Source organism: Astyanax mexicanus, chromosome 20 (genome assembly GCF_023375975.1).
Source record: "Astyanax mexicanus isolate ESR-SI-001 chromosome 20, AstMex3_surface, whole genome shotgun sequence".
NCBI lineage: Eukaryota > Metazoa > Chordata > Actinopteri > Characiformes > Acestrorhamphidae > Astyanax > Astyanax mexicanus.
In genome coordinates, this window is record NC_064427.1 from 22,090,446 (window position 1) to 22,115,345 (window position 24,900).

The 24,900-nt window shown below is 39.9% G+C and overlaps 2 protein-coding genes across 3 annotated transcripts in view; one reads left to right on the forward strand and one right to left on the reverse strand.

Annotated features, from left to right (window-relative positions):
• prnpb (prion protein b) overlaps positions 1 to 8,877 on the forward strand; it is a 103,686-nt gene extending 94,809 nt beyond the window's left edge. The window contains exon 3 of the transcript XR_007427345.1: positions 8,317 to 8,877. The gene's annotated coding sequence lies outside the window, so the exon portion shown is untranslated. The remainder of the gene's footprint in view (positions 1 to 8,316) is intronic.
• Positions 1 to 24,900, reverse strand: part of bmp1b (bone morphogenetic protein 1b) — a 52,777-nt gene that overhangs the window by 17,319 nt on the left and 10,558 nt on the right. For both annotated transcript variants that reach the window (XM_022680717.2, XM_049468371.1), the window contains exons 4-6: positions 3,009 to 3,126; positions 2,038 to 2,216; positions 1,264 to 1,369 (exon numbers count right to left, since the gene is read on the reverse strand). In XM_022680717.2, coding sequence (XP_022536438.2) covers positions 1,264 to 1,369; positions 2,038 to 2,216; positions 3,009 to 3,126 — 403 coding nt within the window. The remainder of the gene's footprint in view (positions 1 to 1,263; positions 1,370 to 2,037; positions 2,217 to 3,008; positions 3,127 to 24,900) is intronic.

Below are 24,900 nucleotides of genomic sequence, written 5' to 3' on the forward strand. Positions count from 1 at the left end.
AAGAAGCAAAAGTCAAGAGTAAATAAATATAATAAATGTTATACCTTCAGTAGAGATGCACTGAAATTATATAATAGCTCTTTTTACACAAACTAGAATACAGTACATCTGTGTTCTACACACCAGCTCTAATCTTACCACTTTTATGCAAAAAAAACCTGTTCTTGGCCACATCCCATGATTAGGCTCAGCGTTTACCATATGTTAGTGTTAGCTTGTGCTAAAAAGCAAAACATGAACAAGCTGACCAGTCACTGACAGTAGGTACAGATTCCTCCCTTAGACAAAGTCTGCTGGCTATCCCTGCTGTGTACAGTCTGAGGTCCTCTGGTGGAGGCTGGCGAGGGATGGAGACAGAGTGGTTCTATGCAGGTTCCCTTATTGTGACATCACAAAAAGGAAGGTGTCATCCAAATGGCTCATTTACCATGATCCTCCTTGTTCTGTTTCTCTCTGAATCAAATATTATAATACTAATTTAAACTCATCATTTAGAAGCAAAATGCTTGAGTGAAGCTGCACAGGGTTGAATCTGTAATGCTAACAGATATAGCATCTGGCAATGGTTGAGTTTGAGGGAATTAGCAGTAATGCTAACAGTTGGGTGCAGTCAGTATAAAAGCTCCAATGCTAACATACACATAATGCTAGCTATTCTGTATCAGTCTGAATTAAAGCTGTATGAACTTTCCATATATATATATATATATACAATGCTAGCAATGCTAACACAGCAGCCTGTCGTGGGTTGAAGAGGGTTAGCTGCAACTGCTAACTTTTTTTGAGCTGGATTACTCTGTGTTAGTTGATGGCAGGTCAAAGTTCTCTTTCGTGTTTTGGATTGTAGTAAGAATCCTGGCGTAAACACTGCAGTATGACTTAAATAAATTACATTAAATGAGTTGTGTAATGTTCGATTTAATGAATTATTTGGTCTTGTCCCTTATTTGACCTGTTTTTTTTAGCTACATAATATCTGTGCATCCCTAACCTTTAGAAAACAGCACTAGTGCACAATACAGTCAATAATAAACTGAAGAGGGCTGACCACTAAAGTGAGGAACGTGAGGAACTACAGGGTTAAAAACAGTTCAGGTAAATTCAGTCCATCCCATCAGTGAGTGTGAAATTGAATATACTGTCACATTGTTTTGGCAGATTGAGTGTGAGAGAAGTGTGTGTGAGTGAAGATGTGATTGTGTAAAGGTGTAAGAATGCTGTCATTACACAAACACACACACACACTTATACAAACACACACACCTGGAGAAGGTGTTGCGAGCGTAATGCATGATGCTGTCGAAATCATACACCTCCCCCAGCGAATTCACCTCCCCCGGCTCCATCTTCAGGAAATTATACTCCTGCCCTGAAACACACACACACGCTCACACAATTACACAACTACACAAACATCTTTAAACCTACAGCGATGGATCTATATTTGCAGAAACGTGCTGCGTTTCATTGACCTTAGAAATCGAATCTGGGAAACAGTTGACAACATAACAATATCCCCATCATTTTACCATAAATTTAATTTACCACATTTATAGATAATGAAGTTAGCTAAAGATGTGAGTTTACCATAAATAAAGATAAATAAATAACTTGACAATCATTTCCAAGGGTTTTGTGGCAAATCCAAACAAAATATGTCGCACTTTTTATATGTTAGCACTGTTAGTATTGTCCCGGGTTAGCAATGTGGATACAATTACCATCCCAACTCCTTTCTGTATCCTAATTTATTGGATAGATCTCCATCATTCCAGAGAACACAGTTCCTCTGCTCCACAGTGCCTAATAGCCCATGCCTGGTTTTATGACTGTAGTGGCAGAACTAATCTGACCTGATTTTTATTCTCAACCTCACAAGGCTGAATTCAATCAAATCACTAGATGTTCCAACATCTAGTGTAAGGTCTTTCCAGATCATTCTCCTAAATTTCAGAGGAATCAAAGGTGTCCACGCACTTTTGGCCACAGGTGTGTGGTACAGACAGGTATAGGTGTGTGTGTGTGTGTGTGTGTTACCTGGCTGGATGTTCTCTCTGATGATGCTGACGTGTGCATCTCGGTCGGGTCGCGTGTGTTCGTGCCAGAAGCCGATCACGTGACCCAGCTCGTGAACCACTATGCCGAATTTGTCGCAGTTCTTGCCGATGGAGATGGCCTGAGGACCCCCGCCCCGCCGCCCCACATACGAACAACAGCTGTGGGTGAAGAAAATGAGTGTGATTGTGTGCAGGTGTGTAAATGTGTTAAAGTGTGTGCATGTGTGAAGGTGTGTGTGTGTGAAGATGTGTGGTGTGCAGAGGTGTAAATTTACAGGTGTGTAAAGGTGTGTTATGTACAGGTGTGTGTACAGGGGTGTAAATGTACAGGTGTGTACAGTTGTGTGATGTACAGGTATGTGATGTACAGAGGTGTCAATGTACAGGTATGTTAATGTACAGGTGTGTAAAGGTGTGTGATGTACAGAGGTGTAAAGGTATTTGATGTACAGGTGTGTGATGTACAGAGGTGTAAATGTACAGGTGTGTAAAGGTGTGTGATGTACTGATGTACACCGGTGTACAGGGGTGTAAATGTACAGGTGTGTGAAGTACTGAAATACAGGTGTGTGTTGTACAGGATTTTTTATACATGATCTGGTATTCAGGTACAGGGATGTAAATGTACAGGTGTGTGATGTACTGATAGACAGGTGTGTGCAGGTGTGTGATGTACATGATTTACTGGTGTTTACAGGTGTATGTACTGATAAGCAGCTGTGTGATACACAGGTCTATACATGTGTGTGATGTACTGATAAAACGTTGTGTGTTGTACAGGAGTTTGTATACAGGGCTATGTACTGGTATGCGTGATGTACTGATAGACAGGTGTGTGCAGGTGTGTGAGGTACAGGATTTACTGGTGTGTGTTTACAGGTGTATGTACTGATAAGCAGCTGTGTGATACACAGGTGTGTTTGTGTTTTTAAACAGTGAGGTGTATCTCACCCGCATGGTCTGTAGGTGAAGACGATGTAGCTCTCCTCTCCGGCTCGCTCAGTGAAAGTGACGCAGGTGTGTTTCTCCCAGTGACGCATGGCCTGCTTAAAGATCGCCCTCTGGCTGCCTGGAGAAACACAACATTTTGGTAATAAATCTGGAGGTCGGGCAGGACAAGGAAGTGCTGCAATCTGCTGGAGACGTTCCTGGAAACCCTTGCTGTGTGTGGGTGAGCATTATCCTGCAGAAAGAAAATGCTATCAGATGGAAGTTCTGCCATAAGAGGTAGTACATGTGTCTGCAGAATGTTTTACACATATCACTGAGCTGTTAGTATTCCTCGTATCATTATTAGGGGTGACCGACTGTCATATGAGATGCTCCTTAGATCACCAATCACAGCAGTAGTTGGTTGGGGCGGTGTGTCGCTCCAAAGCAAAGGCAGGATTGAAGCGTCACTATAAGCATCTATAATCAAATCTGACCATTGTCAGATCTCAAACAGAACCTAGATTCTTCAATAAAGATGATACGGTTCCAGGCCACATGACAGGCCACAACTTGCTCCAGTACTGAAACTTTAAAATCCCACAGGCTTCCTAGCCCGGAGGCTAACATGTTTATGGCCAGCGAAATCTGTGCTTAAATACTGCTGGATACGTTTGCCAGACGAGCTGCAGCTGTCCAAGTGGAGAGCGTCCTCCTGCCACATTCCATAATTTTCGCAACACATATAGAGAGCTCTGAAAATAACTAAACAACTTTCACTTTCATTTCAAATCCAAATTCTGGAGATCCCCTGAAACTTCCCAGAATGTTCCCAGAAAACCAGTTCAATAAAGACATGCTGCTGACTTTGCACATAGTTTGTGCTATAGTAAAATGTAGTGGATTAACCAGAGGATTTCTTCATGGCTTGGACACACACACACACTACCCCCATCTTATGGTCTAAAAGGAATGTTCTAACTTTACAATCACCCCAGAAGAACACTCTAAAAAAACCTTGGAGTAATCTTTTTCAAACAACCTTAAATTTCAAAATGACATTTACTGACTATTTCTTCACTCAGCCTCGCTCGAGAGCCCTAAATGCGAGTTTAGGGTAAAATTCTGTTTACATTCCTCCAAGTCATAAACCTCGGAGTTAATGTAAACATTTGGAACATTTGCAACACCATCACTAGGACGGGACTGCGGACTTAAGAGAGTGTCAAAACTTAATTAATGCCTTGGAAATTGTTAATTCACCAAATGTTGTACCAATTTAGGGGTTTGTGCCTAGTTATTTCTGCAATCACTTAGAAATAAGATTAATGAAATTAAGAGAAATGTTCTAAGCTTGGGATTCCAATTTCAACATTGCAGGCTCAAATTCTGTGGGGTGCAGAAAGAACTCCTTCCCCCACCATCGTAAATTCCGATGCCAGCCGCTTATCTAAACACAGCAGAGGGGGGAGAAATTTCTCACTAAGAAGATTTTGCTTAAAATACATATAAATTGACTATATAAAAAAGGTGTTTTATAGAATGTTTACTAAATAATGGTATATGTGTCTGGTATATGGTATATGTGTCTGGATGTGTCCTGATTTAAATTTTCCTACACATTCAAGTCTGAATCAACAAGGTTTAACTAGCATTTGATAATTTAGCTTTATTTGGTTATCAGTGGTTTAACCATGTATTTTCTTTTAAGTGATTTAATTGGGTTTAAATAATATCATGACTCTTGATCTCTTTCTGACAGAGTACCATCCATCATTGTATTTCTAAGATTATCTTGAGTATTACAAAACTGTTTGTGGGCAATATATATATATTACATTTATTGTGATTCAATTGTAAGATTGTTGTTTCCTGAATTTATCATCACAAACTGATATGCTGAAAAATGTATTTTGATCCACTGTTTAGTTGAGTTTTCTTTTGGTTGGGTCTATTAGAAAAATAGACCACTAGCTGATGCATGCTGACCATGTGAGGGGGGGGGGGGGTTTATGGCCCTTTGTGAATAAGATCATCTTCCCCACCAAAGTTTGAAATTGCTCCTAGACCAATCAAAACACAGACACTTGGGCCACAGGGCCAATCATAGCTCAGGGGCCAAACAGGCCACAGAGACTAATAGTTAAACTGGGCAGACACAGTTCAGTTTCCAGTTTAGAGTTTCCAGTTGAGTTTTGGGAGTTCAGGTCAGAGCAGTTGGAGGAGAAGCAGTTAGAGAAGGAGTTGGAGAAGATGAGTTGAGGAAAACAGTTAGAGGAGAGAGGAGAGAGGTTAGGGAGCCCAGAGATGGAGAAAGGATAGACTGTTAGTTTAGTCATCTTAAGTTAGTTTTCTTAGACTAGTGCATTTAATCTTCAAGTATAATACTATTAGCTATCCTAGTTAAAATATCTAAGGTTATTTTACAATCTACGAAGCCAAGCATTATTCCATCTAAGTTTAGCTAAAGTACAGCTGAAAAAGAGATCCGCCAGATCCAACCCAGAAACCTGCGGTCCGGAGGCCACCAGCAAGCCAGCTGAGAGTGGGGATTTATCCTGTGGGTTCTAATGGGGCTCCGTGCTGACACAGGAAGTCAAACCACCCTGCAGACAGGCTCACGTGATCCTTTTTCGGGGTGAAGCATCAGACGACCAACCCAGGCGGACGTCACCAAGGCCCACTTCAACAACTCAGAGTAAGGCAGAGCTGGGTTTAATCTTTCGGCAGATGGTGTCTGTTGGTCATGGTTTGGTCGGGTCTTTAATAGAGCGTCTTTAGTATAGATGACTCATTTTGAGTTGCTTGGTTGGAAATAAGAATTGGTTTCGTAGACTTAAAATGCCTTAGACCCTTATTTAGAAATACTCACTTAATAGTTATATTAATCTTTATTCCTTTCATATCAGCATTATAACGTGTTTGTTCTTTTATTTCTCATTTATCATTCTACACTATGATTTGATAGCTAATGGCTACATTTATGACTTTTTAATGAATTATTTACTCATATCTGTGTGATTTAATAAATACTTTTATTTTACAAAACCTGTCATTTCAGTGTGTTTTTCTGGATAACTTGGTTATGAAAATTTCTGTCACCTGTAGAAACCACACCCTGAGATGTCTTGTGTTATTAATTAATTTGATTAATTAATTAATTAATTAATTAATCTAATTAAATTAATTTAATAACTGGCGCCCAATTAAAAAATATTTCAACATCTCAATTAGCACCAGGTATTAAACCACTGAGCCGCTACAAAAAGAAGATCAAAAAGCAGAGAGACTAAAGAGTGTGACATTCAGCATTAATAGTGTTTAATAAAGTTCAAATAATAACACAAACACCAAGCCCTTTGTAACAGTGAGTGAACTCCCAATAGGGGAAGGGAGACATAAGAGGCATGTACACATAATGAAACTGAAACTGGAAGAAGTAAAGCTGCATCTGAGAGAATATAAATAGCTGAGCCCACCGACTGTACATCAGAGTTCTCACACTCCTGCCTGCAGGCCAAGTTGGAGAAACTGTTCCAGAGATGGACCAGAACATTGCTCTAGAGGCACTCTCTGCTCTCACTGGGTGTACGGTGAAGCCCTGTCTGGCTGGAGGCTTCCCAGATGATGGATATTCAGGAGAAGAAATCCCAGCATTTATCTCTCGATTCAACAGTCTGACAACCAGCAATGATCAACCAGCCGTCCAAGACTTCGGCCTGAATGGATTCACTTCACCGAACGAACTGACCATTGAAAACCTCATCTCTACAATCTTTTTTCCTGAGACATTTCAGCCTCTGGCACGTTTCCTTTCACAAAACTCTATAGACATTGGTCCAGATGACTTCGCAGCTCTGAAAAAGAAGTTTGTAAAAACAGAGGAATTCTTCAGCCCAGAGTATAATTACGATTTCAGGGGCTCAAAAGACCCATCAGAGTGCTACCGTGGTGACGAGCCGTACACTCGACCCTGGGGATGGTACCGCTTCGCTCTGAAGGTGAAGGATAGGTACCCTGAAGGAAACACCTGGCTGGGGTCTCCTGGATGGAGGAACAACTCTTCAACCGGGGAGTGGCCTGTGAGCTTCCATGGGACCGGCCTTCAGGGAGCCATAAGAATCACTGAGGGGTATTATAAACCGGGGGAAGGAGCTGTGCACGGGTACGGCATCTACTCCACTCCTAATATCAAAACTGCAGAAGAGTACGCATTGAAAAAGAAGTTCACATCTGAAACAGATGGAAAGACTTACGAAGTTGTGATGCAGAACAGGATCAACCCTGAGAAAAGAGAGCACACAAAAGTGAAAGACTATTGGCTCATTAAAATTGACCGCAATGCCACAGCAGAAGAAAAAAAGAAGATTGCAAAAGAGTCCATCCGTCCGTACGGCATCCTGATTAAAGAGGTGTAATAAATACTTTTCTCTTAATCCTGTCTTTATTCTTCACACCTCACATAGAGTCAAACTCAGCAAGGAAGATATGTAAATTTGTTTGTTTCTTTAATATTTACTGTTGTTTGCCTTCCTGAGAAAATGTAAAACTAATTCTATAGAAAATATAAAATTCATTATACTTATAGCAACTAATTTTATGCACTTCAATGTAATAATAAACACGATGAAAGTGAACGCTGAGTCTGACTGAACTGCTGTGTGAGGGAGTTGTTTAATGTGTTTCAGTGATGGATGAAGTAACGAAATCATGCAGATGAGTTAAAACAGAATTTACAGTAAGATATTTGAGTGTGAAATGCAGTGGAGTGCCAGCTCTGACCTATTGACTGGCAGCTTCTCATGGGAGGGAAATAATCTCGGAGGCTTTCCAACCAGTGAAACATCTTCATTCAGGATGTTTTTAGTTTTTCAGGTTTTTTTTTTTGCCACTGATGCCACTTTCACTGTGGTGTAACTCATCTCATCTCTGTAAAGCTGCTTTGTGACATTTGTTGTAAAAAGCACTATATAAAAACCTTTGTGTTTAATTAAATTAATAAAATGTAATGTTTGAGATACCAGCCCAAAGAGCTGAAGAGAATGAACTGAGATAATAAACAATAATTATGTAAAACTAATTTATCTCCAACCTCTTCAGCTTTCTTAATAAGGAGAATCGTATAATAATAACAGAAAGAGAGTTATTTAATGTGTTTTAGTGATCGATGAAGTACCTAAATCATGCAGAGCCTCCTTAACAAAGCAGGCTACATTACATTACATTACATTTCATTTGGCAGACGCTTTTGTCCAAAGCGACTTACACTAATGAAGTACAAAAGTAATAGGAATTTAGATAACCCATTTTTAGATAGGGCTTAAAGGAGGTCGAAGGGAAATAAAGGGATAGAGAAGTGAAGGAGGGGAAGAAGGAAATGGGGTTAGAAGTAGTTAGTGTGTTAGAGGTGTTAGGAGAGTAAGTGCTCTTTGAAGAGCTCTGTCTTCAGGAGTTTATTAAAGATAGCGAGAGATTCTCCTGATCTGGTAGTGGAAGGTAGTTTGTTCCACCATTGGGGAACTCTGTATGAGAACAGTCTGGATTGCTTTGTGTGAGTGTTTGGCAAAGCGAGGCGACGTTCATTGGAGGAGCGCAGCGGCCGGGAGGTAGCATAAGCCTTCAGGAGTGAGTGCAGGTAGGAAGGAGCTGTTCTGTCATCACCTTGTAGGCGATTGTAAGAGTTTTGAATTTGATGCGAGCATCAACTGGTAGCCAGTGGAGCTCAATGAGCAGCGGGGTGACATGTGCCCGTTTTGGTTGGTTGAAGACCAGACGTGCTGCTGCATTCTGGATCATTTGGAGTGGTTTTACTACGCAGGCCGTGAGGCCAGTTAGCAGGGCACTGCAGTAGTCGAGGCGTGAGATGACGACCGCTTGTACCAGGAGTTGGGTGGCCTGTTGCATCAGAAACTGTCTAATTTTCCTGATGTTATAAAGCGCGAAGCGGCAGGATCGAGCAACCGAGGCCACATGGTGCGTGAAGGAGAGCTGGTCATCAACCATAACACCCAGGTTCCTAGCAACCTTTGTCGGTGAGAGAGAGAGAGTCGATGCTAATAGAGAGGTTGTGTTGAAAAGATGGTTTTGCTGGTATAACCAGAAGTTCAGTCTTTGAGAGATTTAATTGAAGGTGATGCTCCTTCATCCAAGAGGATATGTCAGAGAGACACGACGATATCCGTGCAGAGATTGAGTTATCTTCAGGTGAGAATGACAGGTATAGCTGGGTGTCATCAGCAAAGCAATGGTAGGAAAACTGTACTGTAACTGTAACTGTAGTTATCAACCTGGGCGGGGTTGAGAGAAGGCTTTTTAAGCAGTGGTGTCACATGTGCTTGTTTGAAAGCAGTTGGGAAAACACCAGAAGTTAAAGAGGCATTGATGGTGTGAGTGATAGCCGGAATGATTGCAGGTGCGATGGTTTGTAGTAAGTTTGAGGGAATTGGGTCAAGCGGACATGTAGTAGGACGGCTACGTGTTAGGAGAGCCAGTGTCTCGTTCTCAGTGAGAGAAGTGAACGAGGAGAGCGCAACGCCTTCGGTGGAGGGACACCGGGCTGCAGAGCATGTAGTAGGACTGCTACATGTTACATCAGTAAACTGGTTGCTGATAGCTGCCACTTTCCCAGTAAAGAATGATGCAAGTGTTTCAGCAGTAAGGCATGTAGCCGGAGGAGGAGGAGGAGGGTTCAGTCGTGATGCTGGCTGAGAAGGAAGCCAGGAGCAGTTGGTAGTTTTTTAGGTCTGCTTGTTTTTGGTTTTTATGCCATTTTCTTTCGGCAGCTCGGAGTTTGGAACGTAGTTCCCTCAGTGAGTTATTTTTTAGCCATGGCTGCGGTTTGCTAGAGCTAATGGCTCGAGATGTAAGAGGACAGAGGTTGTCCAAACAGGAGCTTAGTGTGGAGCAGAGTGTATCGGTGGCATCATTTACATTGAGTGATGAAAATTAGCCTGGTGGGGGCATGTTGTCAGTCACCAGCGAGGAGAACTGGTCTGCGTAAATTTCGGCGGAACGAGACCATCGTAGGAGTAGCCGTGGGTTTGTTTGAAATATGAATATTGAGTTTCATGAAGTAGTGATCTGAGAGGTGCAAAGGAGTGACAGTTAAAGAGTCGGTGTCACACTTACGAGTGAAAATCAGGTCTAGATGTTTGCCAGCTTTATGTGTTGGAGGGCTGGGGACCTGCTCCATTTCGAAAGACTGCATGAGGGATGAGAAGTCTGTAAAGTTGGTACTGTCGTTGTGGATGTTCATATCCCCTAGAATGAGCATGGGACAATCTTGCTCAGGGATAGAAGACAGTAGCATGTCAAGTTCGTGTGTGAACTCGCCCATTTGTCCAGGAGGACGGTAGATAACAATAATGGCAAGTTTTTCTGGAGTATTAACCAGTGTGGCATGATACTCAAAATGAACTGTATGAGTTTGCAGGTAGTAGTGGAGTATGTTTTAAGCCATTAGCGATTAATAGGACAGTTCCACCTCCTCGTCCTGAGGGACGAGAAGTATGGGAGAAGGAGTAATTATTGGAAAGAGCCGCCGGAGTAACAGTGTTTTCAGGTTTGATCCAAGTTTCAGTCAGGGCCAGCAGTTGTAAGGCCAGATGATTTGCATAAGAGGCGATAAAGTCTGCTTTGTTAACAGCCGATTGGCAGTTCCATAGCCCAACAGAGAATGAGGTAGTAGTGGGCGTGGTTTGTTTTAGTGGCCGCAGGTTAGTATGGTCCTGGCGCCTGTGTGTGTTTTTTCGCCTTCTGTGAGTACCGGAGATAACAGGAATGTGATGGGAGCACATTTTATAATTTTATAATAATAATTTTGAAACACTTATTAACTATACTTATCTTTCCTATTTGAATTAACACATACTCCAAAAGGTCACATTTCTCAATTATACAACTATATGTTAACTAATGAAGATAACAGCTCTGTTTAGAAACAGAAACATTGAGTTCACACATCAGCATCTTGCGCACGTTTTAAGCTCCATTATTTCCATTTTAAGCTCCATACGTCCATTATTTTAGAGCTAGGCTTACCAAGATTTATCCTCACATAGATCAGACTTAATTGGTAAGGTGTCATTCCTGCTGATTTGTCACATACTTTCTGGGCATGCCACAAACTCCAGTCCTATTGGATCTCTATTTTCGAAATTTTGTCCAAAATCATCAGCGTCAACATATCTCCATCTCTTCTTATCACTATTTTTGGGACTCTGGATTCCAGTTTGCAACTTATATTAAAAATTTTGCTTCCCGTATAACCTGGTGTAGAATATAATCTCACAAGCCCCCTTCTGTTAGCTCCTGGCTCAAAGACATTATGTTCATTCTAAAGTTAGAAAAAATTGAGTATACTTTACAAGCATCAACAGCCAAATTTTATTCTTATTGGAAATCTTTTATTGAGACCTCCCCACAAACTAATTATCACAGCAATCACAAATGACTGCTATATACTAAGGTTTATAAATATAAGGTAGTTTCCGGATAACAGAAATGTAAATCCCATTTTATTTACAACTTGCTTGACAGTCATGGCCGAAAATGAAAATGAAGTATTTCTCAATGTTTATTTTTCTTTGTGTGTATTGGAACAACACAAAAAACAGAGGAATAGAAAGGCAACTTTGACATAATTTTACAAAAAAATAACTAAAATCAATCGCTTCCTATAACCATCAACAAGCTTCTTACACCACTCAACTGGAATTTTGGACCACTTTTCTTTTGCAAACTGCTCTAAGTCTCTCATATTTGAAGGGTGCCTTCTCCCAACATCAATTTTTAGATCTCTCCACAGGTGTTTAATGGGATTTAGATCCAGACTCATTGCTGGCCAATTTAGAACTCTCCAGTGCTTTGTTTCCATCCATTTCGGGTGCTTTTTGAAGTATGTTTGGGGTCATTGTCCTGCTGGAAGACCCATGACCTAGGACGCAGACCCAGCTTTCTGAAACTGGGCCCTACGTTGCAACCCAAAATCCTTTGGTAATCGTCAGATTTTATGATGCCTTGCACATAGGCATAAGACACCCAGTTCCAGAGGCAGCAAAACAACCCCAAAGCATATTTGAACCTCCACCATATTTGACTGTAGGTCCTTTTCTTTGTAGGCCTCATTCTGTAGAATGTAGAATGATGCGCTTTACCAAAAAGCTCCTGCCATAGCATTTCATTTCATTCAAATGTCGACGGATAGTACAAGCTGACACTGATACACCCTGCACCTGCAGGACAGCTTGAATTTCTTTGGAACTTGATTGGGACAAAAGAACATCAAGATCTCTGGAGATCACACAATGCAAAGATTGAGTCAACTTCTCTCCTTTTTATCTTATTTCAGGTGTGATTTTTCAATAACCCACACCTGTTACTTATCACAGGTGGGTTTAAATGAGCATCACATGCTTGAAACAAAGTTTGAAAAGGTGCCAATAATTTTGTCCTCATTTTTGGAGTTTTGTGTAAAGTTATGTCAAATTTGCCTTTTTTTCCCCCTCTGTTTTTGTGTTGTTCCAATACACACAAAGGACATAAACATGTGTATAACAAACGTGTGTAACTACAATAATTTTCTGGGAGAAATACTTCATTTTTGGACAAAATTCAGGGGTGACAACACTTTCTGTATATGCTGGATTTTTGTGTTTTTTTTGCACTGTATATAGAAAATTTAGGTTTAAATACTTTTTGCGACTGTGTATTTTGTCATCTATTAAAATGTCACTTCCAGTTGGTGTAACAGGAATGGAAAGAGGGGTGTTAACTGTATACTGTTAGCTGTGAAAAGTCAATAAATAAAAGTAAAAAACATAAAACTATACTTACACTACTCACAAAAAGTTAAGGATATTTGGCTTTCAGGTGAAATTTATGGAAAATGTGAAAAGTTCACACTACAGTGATATCATATCATAAAGGATGCGCTAGTGATTTTCTCAAATCAAACAATTTATTGAAACAAAAGTTAACAACAATGGTGGGTAAACCCCATTAAAAAAAATTAAATGTCTCAATAACTTGTCATGTGCCCGTGAGCATCAATTACAGTTTGACAACGACGTCTCATGCTGTTCACAAGTCAACTTATTGTCTGCTGAGGCATGGCATCCCACTCTTCTTGAAGGGCAGCCCTCAGGTCATTGAGGTTCTGGGGTGCAGAATTTCGGGCCTCTACAAGGCGACTCAGCTGATCCCACAGGTTTTCAATAGGATTCAGGTCTGGAGAAAGTGCAGGCCATTCCATTTGAGGTACACCAGTCTCCAACAGCCGTTCCCTGATGATACCTCGATGAGCTGGAGCGTTGTCGTCCATGAAGATGAAATCAGGCCTGTGTTGTTCATGTAGGGGCACAATCACTGGATTAATGATGTTATTCAGGTAGTACGGGCTTGTCACTGTACCATTCACAAAGTGTAGGGCAGTTCTGTACTGACTGGACACACCTGCCCACACTGTAACACCGCCACCTCCAAAAGCTCGTCTGGTAACAACAGTGGCTGATGCATAGCGCTCTCCTTGACGTCTCCAACATCGTTGCCGGCCATCATTTCTGCTCAACGTGAATCGACTTTCATCAGAGAATAGCACTGAGGCCCACTGGTCACTCGTCCAGTGTAAATGCTCCCTTGCCCATGCAAGACGATGATGCCTGTGCCTGGTGGTGTGGTCAGGTACCCTTGCAGGTCGTCTAGCACGCAGACCATGCTGATGTAAACGGTTTCGAATGGTCTGACGTGACACTTGAGTGTGTGGTGGAAAATAATGACAGGAAGAAAGAAATATTCAGAGTCTCTGAGTCTTGATCAGAATGAGTAACAAGATTTATTGAGAAGCCACACGTAATGAATACAGAGTGAACTCCTGCCTTGCAAGAGTGCCAAGCTCTCTTTATACCCCACCCTTACTATCTTGCTTTCCCAATTATGGGCACAGTGCCACCATTGTGACACGTCAACTTCTTCTGACATGTGATATGACATAATCCCTTAGTGAGCATCTCAGGCTGGTCCTCAAAATACTGCAAGGAGGAGAGGAAGATGGCCCTGGCGCCAGGGCTTGTAGATACGACAGCTGTGACGTACATTCCTTTAACACACACACACACACAGACACATACTGCTGGCGCCAGATAGAGAAAACTCTCACTCAGCATTTCAGAGATGCTCACTGAGGGTAAAATGTTCAGTTCAGTACACATTATCATCACATAGAACAAAAAGTAATATCATTAATAGTCGTCATTGTTTATGAATCATCACACGTCATTGATTATGAATCATTTCAGTAAACACTTTCCATCACACTCCCCCCTTTGATTCTGAATCAATAATGAAATTTTCTTTTTACAGCTAATTTTATTTACCTTCATTAAACAAACGGTCTAGCCCAAATGCAGTATCTAACTCTATTGTATCTACTGTAACTTGCAGGAACTGGCCTTTCTTCTGCATATGGCGGAACAAAAATTAATAGATATATATTAGAAAAGAGTAAAAGTACATCAACAAATAAAATCTCGATAGGTCAACACATTCGCGCGAGAGAGAGAGAGAGAGAGAGAGAGAGAGAGAGAGAGAGAGAGAGAGAGAGAGAGAGAGAAAGAAAGAAATAAACTAAAGCCAGTCGAGGGCCAGAGAGAATTCCTCATACTTCATCCAAGCAGTTATACATTTTGCAAATGACATGTGATTGTACAGAACTTATCAATATGATTACGTCAGCAGAGTCCAGTTAACAGCATGTTGTCCAGTTTTAATGACGTGATTAGCTCCAGCCTGTCTGAGCAACAAGTTCTTATCATGATGTTGTTCAGCACTGTGTCCTTCATGAACACAGCAGACAGTCCTTAAGTGTCCTAAAGTCTGTGAGAAGATGAGACAGAGGAAAAGAGTGGATGGAAAGATCTTCTGGCTATCTGAGGAGAGGTTTCCAGCACTTCACTCAGATAACTTGTTGTCTCCTAGTTCATATGCACTGGTCCCAGAACAGCAGAACAGCAGTGAAGCTTCTCTGCCACTCAGGGTCACGTTCTCCTCACAGCTCTCATTGTTGATGAAAACACTCTGACCTTCCTGATTCCTGAAAAAGTAAAAACAACCTCCAAAGCCTTGTGTCGCCGTGACAGTTAAAAAGAGAGCAAAGATCATAAGGTTATTAAGTGAATTATAAAGTGAACAGTAAAAATAATAACTGTATATATAAATGTATAAAACATTTAAGAATAAGAGTGTAAAGGTTAAAGGTGTGGTTATCTCCAATCACACCCTTCACTCCCCCCTTCTAGACCAAATGGAATCATCCAAGATTCCATGATGGTCTACATAACGCCTAAGAAGCCCCGGGAGTAATGACAAGTGTCCGCATACAGAGTATGAGAACAAGTGTTTCTTCATCTCAGCTGTGGACATGCTGGGGCCTATTGCACACCAGTCCCCACGCCGGACTCTCCCTGCCTCGTCATGCCCACCATGGATCTGAGAAGATTCATAAACAAATTTTACTACATTAACTTTCTCTTTTTTTTTTTCCAGAATTACAACATGAAGTTTAAAAGTGTTAAAATCAAGTCAATGTTTTTCAACATTGTCACTGTTTTCGCTCTAGACTATAGAATACATAGTCTCAACATTTATTTATCAAATGCCTTCATATTTTCTTTTAACCTTTCACATTGTCTAATTTAATCTTCAACCACAATAATGTATATATTTTTTATACATTAATTAGACATTTTCTTACACTAGATGCTGAGAAGCTGATCTACACCTTTGTTTTGATTAGAGTATTGTAATGCATTATTCTCTGGATTACAATTATTATTCTCTACAATTTACAAATTACATCGTGGTCAAAATGCTGCAGCTACAGTTCTAACTCACACACATAAAAAAGAGAGAAGATTATTTAGATTGGATTTTAATATTCATTTAGTGTAAAAAGTGTAAAAATCTCTTAACTGCTTAGCAGCTAAGTATATATCAGGACTCCTGACAGATCGACAATTCCAGCTCATTTGTTGAGAACATTTAGCGTTGCATTCTGTATTTATGCACCAAAGATTTGTAACTCTCTATCAGTTTATATCCATCAGGGATCACCCAGTTCTTCCTTTGAAGCACATCTAAAACTTATTTGTGCACTTCAGATTAATCTTAGTTTTATTTATTTTAAAATAGTTTGTTATGTGCCAAAATTCTTAATGCCAATCTGTAGACAAACAATCCTCAACTTTACACATACTCAGAAATCCTTAAAGCATTGTTCAGAATATTTAGTCTGATTAGTGCTGTTATTTGAGGGCGAACACACAAAGAGCATAAAACACCCCCTTTTTATTTTAGTTATTGAGTAGAGAGTTCAGTTCTTCCAAAACACTGATGAGTATGATGCAGTCAGTGCATTTCCTCTATATCCTTCGTAAACTTATTTTCCATCTGTTAACTTGAGTCTAAAAACATTTGGCTGATGTTAGAATTTAAATGTGTGTGGAGTTGTGTCCACAAGCTGTTGTAGGCATGGTCCACCTAAGTTTAGACTAACTAGTTCCTATGACAGTGATTTTGAAGCTATGAGCTGCAGTGGTCCTGTTTGAAGTTATTGGCCTAATATTTATTTTCCTTGTTCAGTTCCAATATATATTTTTGCGAACTGTGCTACCTGTAAATTAATTGCAAAAAATAAAAACATATTTAAGTTTCACTTGTTTGGCATAGTTGCAAGACTGTTAGCTGGTGGTTTAGCAAGCTAGTTATTATTATATATATTGAATTAATTTAGCATTAATATTAATGCACATATAAGAGAAAGATTTCTATCTTACCCTATATATATATTTTTTAAAAACTTTTGGAGCAAGCAAAGCTCTTTTTGTAGTTGATAGTCTACATTGATGTATTAATAAGATTTTAAATGGTTGATTTTTATTTAAGCCAGCATGCTTGGTTACTTTAGCTAGTTACAACTACATCTGAGTTTATATGTATTAATTTTGTCAAAAGCCAGTAAACAACTTCCCTTACATAAGCCTTAATGGAGATGATTGTTATTAAAAATGTTTTATACAAATCATAGTCATTAGGCAACATAAATTACATAATGTAAACCTAAAAAAAACTTTCCAGTGAAAATTGAGGGCCAATGTGTGATAGGCCTCTAATGTATTAATCTGCCCAGCAACCATGTTTGGCTACTGTTTACAATGAAATTAAAGATTTTTTTCCTGAACTAGATATTATTTTTAATTCATCAAAGTTTTTGATGAGAAACACTATTTAAAAGAGAAACAAAAAAAGCTAAAACCTCCCTTTTTTTTTTCCTTAAAAAGAAAGGTAAAACAGTCATAATTTGAGTCACCACCAGATTTAAAGTTTAACCAAACATTTTCTACATGAGGCATAAACATCAAAAATTAAATAAAATCACTCCTTTTAATGGAAAAAAAGTAAACAGGCATAAAAATAAAAAATCTGGTCTCACGTCTCTGTTGCTGGCTCAGGCTGAGGGGTGGATCCACTGGGCTGATTGGCTGCTGGGGGTGGGTGGTGTTGATGGTTGAGCAGGTGCTGTCTGAAGCGGTCTCTGATCGCTCAGTTCTTCCAGATCTGAAACCAGTTTCCTGGACCAGTGCTGTAACATTTCAATCACAGCAGGTCCGGTGAAGACGCAGTCCAGCCATCGACCGACAGCTGGACCAAACACAGTCTCTCATCTGAGACTCTCCTCATGAAGTGCTCTGGTTCAGATGATGTTCACAGTACTGTTGCAGAGGACCCTGTCTCTGAGGGTCAAAACTCCTGTGATGAGCACCACCCCCGCCTTCTCAAACACCCAGAAAACAGCACTGAGCAACAATCAGTCAAAAGAGAAAAATCCCTCCAAAAAAAACCTTAAAAGAAAAAAATAATAATAAAAAAGAAATCCTGAAAGGAATTCTAACATGGTTAAAAATTGTTTAGCCTCATGAAATAACTAAAACAAAAATTATTTCCAGCCAAACGATGCTTGATATTTCTAAACTGTATAAACATTAACATTATATTGTTGTGCTCTGATGGGGACTCAAAATATAGCCAAGAATATGCAAGCAAGTTCTTCATTGCGAGAAATAGAAAACATATGGAAAGCAAAACAAAAAGCTCCATTTTTTTTTTTTTTTTTAAAACATCTGATGTCTCCTTGTTTAAAAGTCAGAAAGAGAGACCCAATTCACTGCAGCTCGTAATAGATACAATATTAAGTTTGTCAAATTAACCCTCATGCCCTCCTCAAATTTTGCACCCTCTGGACACCTTCGTGGCAAAAATGTACACGCACCAAAAAACTGCTCTTAAATCATTATACATTAATTTTTTTTTCTGCTTTTTTTTTCATAAATCACTTAATCAATTTCAGACCTACTCAAAACTACCAAACATTAAATAATTTTCAGGATTTTAACCCTTTAAATGACAGTTTAATTATTTGAATTATTGCATTTTGTTTTGCAAAAAAACACGAAAAATGTATTATTTTCCATAAAACAAACAGTGGACAGATGGGGAATTGGTGGTAATTACAGTCTTGGATATGTCAAAGATTAGCAACAAAATTGTTTTGATTGCATTATTATTTTTTATGTAGTGCCAGATTTCAAATTTTGCACCCTCTGGACACCTTCGTGGCAAAAAAGTACACGCACAAAATCAGCAATAAAATCCTCATATGTCAATATTTTTTTTTGCTTTTTTTTTCATACATCACTTAATCAACTTCAGCCCTGATCAAAATGATCAAATATTCAATAATTTACAGGATTTTAACCCTTTAAATGACGGTTTAATTACATTAATTATTAATTATTCATTAAAAAACCCACAAAAATTTAATTATTTTCCATATAATAAATAGTAGATGGATGGGGCATTGGTGGAAATTAGAGTCTTGGATATGTCAAAGATTAGCAACAAAATTTATTTGATTGAATTATTACTTTTTATGTAGTGCCAAATACTCCCTCTGGACACCTTCATGGCCAAAAATGCCCCATTGACTTCCATTGAAACCACATTTTTTTATCTCACTGCAATTACAGTATAAAACCATGCATTCTGAAATGTTAGTATTTCATTTTGAAGAAAAGTAGTGATATTTGACATTTTTACTGTATTCCATTAGATTCAACAATTTTCCCATTTTAGGCTGATGAATTAAATTCTTGTAATTTTGCCAGTTATATTATGGAGCCATGTGACTAACAGGGGACCCCCTAGAGTGTGTGTGTGTGCAATCAGTTTAGAAAGAAAGAACACTTTTGTTGGCATTGCTGTCACAAATGTACAATGGAATTAGAATTCTGAATTTGCTCCTAAAAGTTTAGCTTAGTTCCTTTCAAGCAGACCAGCAGGCCCTGCAGCATGTGACCTGGTGCTCTCTACAAATACACCTGTTACACTTGGTGCAGGTGGTAGGGGACCTCTTCTTTAGGCCTGTGCACAACCAGCACACACCTCTCTTTCTGGTGGCAGTAGTGCCAATGGCAGTATCAGTTGTTTCTGTATGAGCAGCAACAGGGGCCTGTAAATCCACCACCATGGCAGCAGCAGCTGCTGTACGTGGAGGGTGCCGTCTCCGCACAATTTCTGAGGACACCATGGATTTCCCCAGCTCCTCTAAGAACAGCCTCCGTCTGAATGTTCTTTGCTGGTTCCAGGAGGGAACCACAGCAGTGAACAGCACGAAAGCATTGAAGGCGGAGATATCGATGCAATTGAAGAAGAGGACAAGAGGCCACCGGGAGGTCCGCCTCCTACAGCTGTAGGTGCTGACCACCTACGAACAACCAAGAACAATTGTCTGCTTCAATCTGGGGGGAAGCTCAGGCTTATTTGCTCTGATGGTCCCTACCAGAGCCACCTTCTTCCTCAGAAGCTCCTGGGCAAGTGAGTAGGAAGTGAAAAAATTGTCACAAGTAACTGTGACACCCTTGAGCCCCTCAGTCATATCCAGGATGACTCTCTTTCCCTGGCCCATTTCTAGAGCTCCACCAGCGGGTTTTCCAGTATACACCTGGCACCTCCAGGCATATGATGTGGCGACGTCTGTGGTAACCCAGATTTTCAGCCCATACTTCGCTGGCTTGCTGGGCATATACTGCCGGAATTTGCAGCGGCCTCTGAAAGGTACAAGCTGCTCATCGACGCAGATGTTCTCCCCTGGATTAAAAAGGAGTGGGAGACGCTGCACCCATTTGTCCCACATATTACGGAAAGCAGAAAGCTTGTCCTCTTTGTGTCGGCAAGGACGGGTGAGTCGATCATCGAATCGGAGGCTGGCACTTATCAATTGAAATCGTTTGTGGGACATGGTGGCTCTGAAGACTGGTCTCCCATTCTGGTCATCCCACAGGCTGCGGGTAGATTCTCCTTTGGACCGGTACACACCTGCCAGAATGAGAAGTCCCATGTATGCTCTAATCTCTGTTTCATCTACATCACTCCATCCTGACACCGAACGCCTCCCATGCAGGTTTGTCATTTGTAAAATCAGCTGGATCATGTCAGGAGTGAAGAAAAGGTCAAAAGAAGATGCCACATCATGGATTCTGGTTATGGCATATCTTGTGGGCCCTGCAATCATGCCACTGGGTGCCTGAATGTAGCGCAGTGTCTTGGAATGAGATGGAGACCAAACTTGCCCATTTTTCGCTGTCCACTCACTGTTAAGATGGGCAGGATCCTCAATGTCCTCTTCACTTTCAGAGGAAGGGTCAGAGGCACTCTCAGAAATGGAGGACTCCAGTGACCATTCCGTGTTAGACTCCGCGTCGAAGCTTGTGTCTTCTTCAGAGTATTCCTGCAGCTCGGTTGTAGATAAAGGCTGCATGACCATTTCTAATGCTTCCTCTGTACTAAAATGTCTCTTCATTTTTCCTGCAGGTCTTTCTCCTTCTCTGCTCTCTATGAAATGACCCCTCAGCCAAACTGCACGTTTATCTTTGGCTGTGAAAGCAGCCAGGTGCATAAACATACTAATAGTTTTTTTGTTGTTGTTTTTGATTACATCAAAGGCAAGAGGCCATGATTTTACTCAATCACCTCTTCAAAGACATCCATCAAAGGTGACCTTTTTTCACCCCAAAAATATCAGTGTGTGCTTACAGATTCACACACACACTCTCATTATCTCTATCTTTCTCACAGGCCCACACACACACACACACACTCTAGGGGGTCCCCTGTTAGTCACATGGCTCCATAATATAACTGGCAAAATGACAAGAATTTAATTCATCAGCCTAAAATGGGAAAATTGTTGAATCTAATGGAATACAGTAAAAATGTCAAATATCACTACTTTTCTTCAAAATGAAATACTAACATTTCAGAATGCATGGTTTTATACTGTAATTGCAGTGAGATAAAAAAATGTGGTTTCAATGGAAGTCAATGGGGCATTTTTGGCCATGAAGGTGTCCAGAGGGAGTATTTGGCACTACATAAAAAGTAATAATTCAATCAAATAAATTTTGTTGCTAATCTTTGACATATCCAAGACTCTAATTTCCACCAATGCCCCATCCATCTACTATTTATTATATGGAAAATAATTAAATTTTTGTGGGTTTTTTAATGAATAATTAATAATTAATGTAATTAAACCGTCATTTAAAGGGTTAAAATCCTGTAAATTATTGAATATTTGATCATTTTGATCAGGGCTGAAGTTGATTAAGTGATGTATGAAAAAAAAAGCAAAAAAAATATTGACATATGAGGATTTTATTGCTGATTTTGTGCGTGTACATTTTTGCCACGAAGGTGTCCAGAGGGTGCAAAATTTGAAATCTGGCACTACATAAAAAATAATAATGCAATCAAAACAATTTTGTTGCTAATCTTTGACATATCCAAGACTGTAATTACCACCAATTCCCCATCTGTCCACTGTTTGTTTTATGGAAAATAATACATTTTTCGTGTTTTTTTGCAAAACAAAATGCAATAATTCAAATAATTAAACTGTCATTTAAAGGGTTAAAATTCTGAAAATTATTTAATGTTTGGTAGTTTTGAGTAGGTCTGAAATTGATTAAGTGATTTATGAAAAAAAAAGCAGAAAAAAAAATTAATGTATAATGATTTAAGAGCAGTTTTTTGGTGCGTGTACATTTTTGCCACGAAGGTGTCCAGAGGGTGCAAAATGCATCCAGAGAGTATGAATGACGTGTAAGAGTAAAAGACAATAGATTTCAAAAATTTAATGAAAAAGCAGATTTTCTGCAAAAATTCATGCCACTAGCTGCAACATAGCCAAAATGATCACCAAATGAAAAAAAAAAAGGTGAAAAAAATGTACAAAAATGCCCGAGGAGGGCATAAGGGTTAAAGCTTTCCAAAGAAAGTAAGATCTTTCCTTACTGGTTTCTAAAATCTACCATCCTCATTAAGAGAATCAAAAGATCAGCATAGACTGAGATACATGAGAACCACTAGAGAAATTAGATATGTGTATTCTTTAAATCTCATTCAGCTGAGACTGAGCTGAAATCAGTCTCAATAAAAAAAGAATAATAATAGAAAAGGCCTCAACCACATGAAGACAGAAGCTGTGTTCAGAATGGCTCACTCATTAACTCTTTCACTATGTAGCATTTTCTATTTACTAAACGAATTATGGAACAACCAAACAATAAACCATGTTTGTCCTGCTCTGAGGACGTCTAATACAACAGCACTGCATTGCATTATAGTATATTTTGGAATTTCTAAATTTTGTGATGCATTAGGTTTTTCATAGTGAACTATATAGGGAACAGAATGTACTGCTGCGGTTTTTAAACAGTATTGCAAAAATGGTTTTACACTATATAGTGCACTATTTCTGGAATAGGGAGCGATTCTGACACAGCCACACACACATTATATTCATCATTAGATTCGCTTATAGAATATCAGAGTTAGACAAATGTTAGAAACATACACACTTACACACACGCACAGACACACACACACACACCAAATGTGATAGAAGATAGCAGAGAAGAGATGTTTTGTCTATCTCTCTCACTGCTTTATTCAACACACGCAGAAACACACACACACACATTGTATCAAAAGCCTGGAATCCTCATCTCTTTTCTGTTTCAATCAGGGATGACTTTCACAATGTGGACATTTGTACATAACTCATCACTACTATTTAAACATGAAGCAGTCTCACATATTCACTAAACTGCCATCCTCCGAATTCTACAGCATTCTCCATAGAGATAATGAAACATGTTACATTGAAGAGTACCAGCATGGCTCAATATTCTGCCCTACTTTAATATATGTATATTGTGTTTATATGCTAACGATTCCAAACTTTTGAACAACACTACATAAACACACACACACACAGACATACACATATAGTCTTGGCTCATTTGATTGAAAAGAGCTGTATCATGAATTTTTGGATTAAGTTTCAATTCTTTAGTTACTTGGGATCCCATTTTGTTCTCTCATTCGATTTTAATGACTCAGAGTAATTTAGCCCCAATAATCACGTCTCACCTTCCTTCTTCTATCCCTGCTTAATACACAATCAGTACCCTGTACTATTATAGTATTATTTATGCACTCCTCCCCACGGTCCCGGGACCTATACTCTAATGACACGTCTATCAATAGAGGCCTCACGACCAGGCTAGTCTTCTCTTTACTTTAAAGATATATTTACATACATCAATAAAGGCCTCACGACCAGGCTAGTCTTGTACACCGTCATGTAACTATACACTGTCCAGGGCGGAGTGCTGAAGGAAGGATGGAGGGGAGTAAATTAATTTAAGAACAAATTTTACATTCAAAATTTCCCTAATGAGTAAATTAGTTAACCTGTCACTCACCACCAATGTTTGTTGATGAGGCTTGGATTTGCGAGTGGGGGGGGAGAGGCCGCACTTACCCCCGCGGTACTTTGTCCTTATTCTGTGGAATTTTCCCTTGCTTCTGGGGCCCAGCTGTTTTGCTGGAGAGCGTCCTCGGCAGGTGCTAGTCTCTCCCCCTCCGCCGCAAGACCATGCTCATCCTGTTCCGTGACGCCAAATTGTGGTGGAAAATAATGACAGGAAGAAAGAAATATTCAGAGTCTCTGAGTCTTGATCAGAATGAGTAACAAGATTTATTGAGAAGCCACACGTAATGAATACAGAGTGAACTCCTGCCTTGCAAGAGTGCCAAGCTCTCTTTATACCCCACCCTTACTATCTTGCTTTCCCAATTATGGGCACAGTGCCACCATTGTGACACGTCAACTTCTTCTGACATGTGATATGACATAATCCCTTAGTGAGCATCTCAGGCTGGTCCTCAAAATACTGCAAGCAGGAGAGGAAGATGGCCCTGGCGCCAGGGCTTGTAGATACGACAGCTGTGACGTACATTCCTTTAACACACACACACACACAGACACATACTGCTGGCGCCAGATAGAGAAAACTCTCACTCAGCATTTCAGAGATGCTCACTGAGGGTAAAATGTTCAGTTCAGTACACATTATCATCACATAGAACAAAAAGTAATATCATTAATAGTCGTCATTGTTTATGAATCATCACACGTCATTGATTATGAATCATTTCAGTAAACACAGACGATGATGCCTGTGCCTGGTGGTGTGGTCAGGTACCCTTGCAGGTCGTCTAGCACGCAGACCATGCTGATGTAAACGGTTTCGAATGGTCTGACGTGACACTTGAGTGCCTCTCACCTCCCTTAAACGTGCCTGGAGTTGAGTGGCATTCATCATCCGGTTTCTCAGGGCATTGTTCACAATGTAGCGGTCATCAGCCTGGGATGTGGCCAAAGGACGTCCACTTCTACGCCTTTCTGTGACTCTTCCAGTCTCTCTGTATCCCTGTTGCAACCTGCTGATGACAC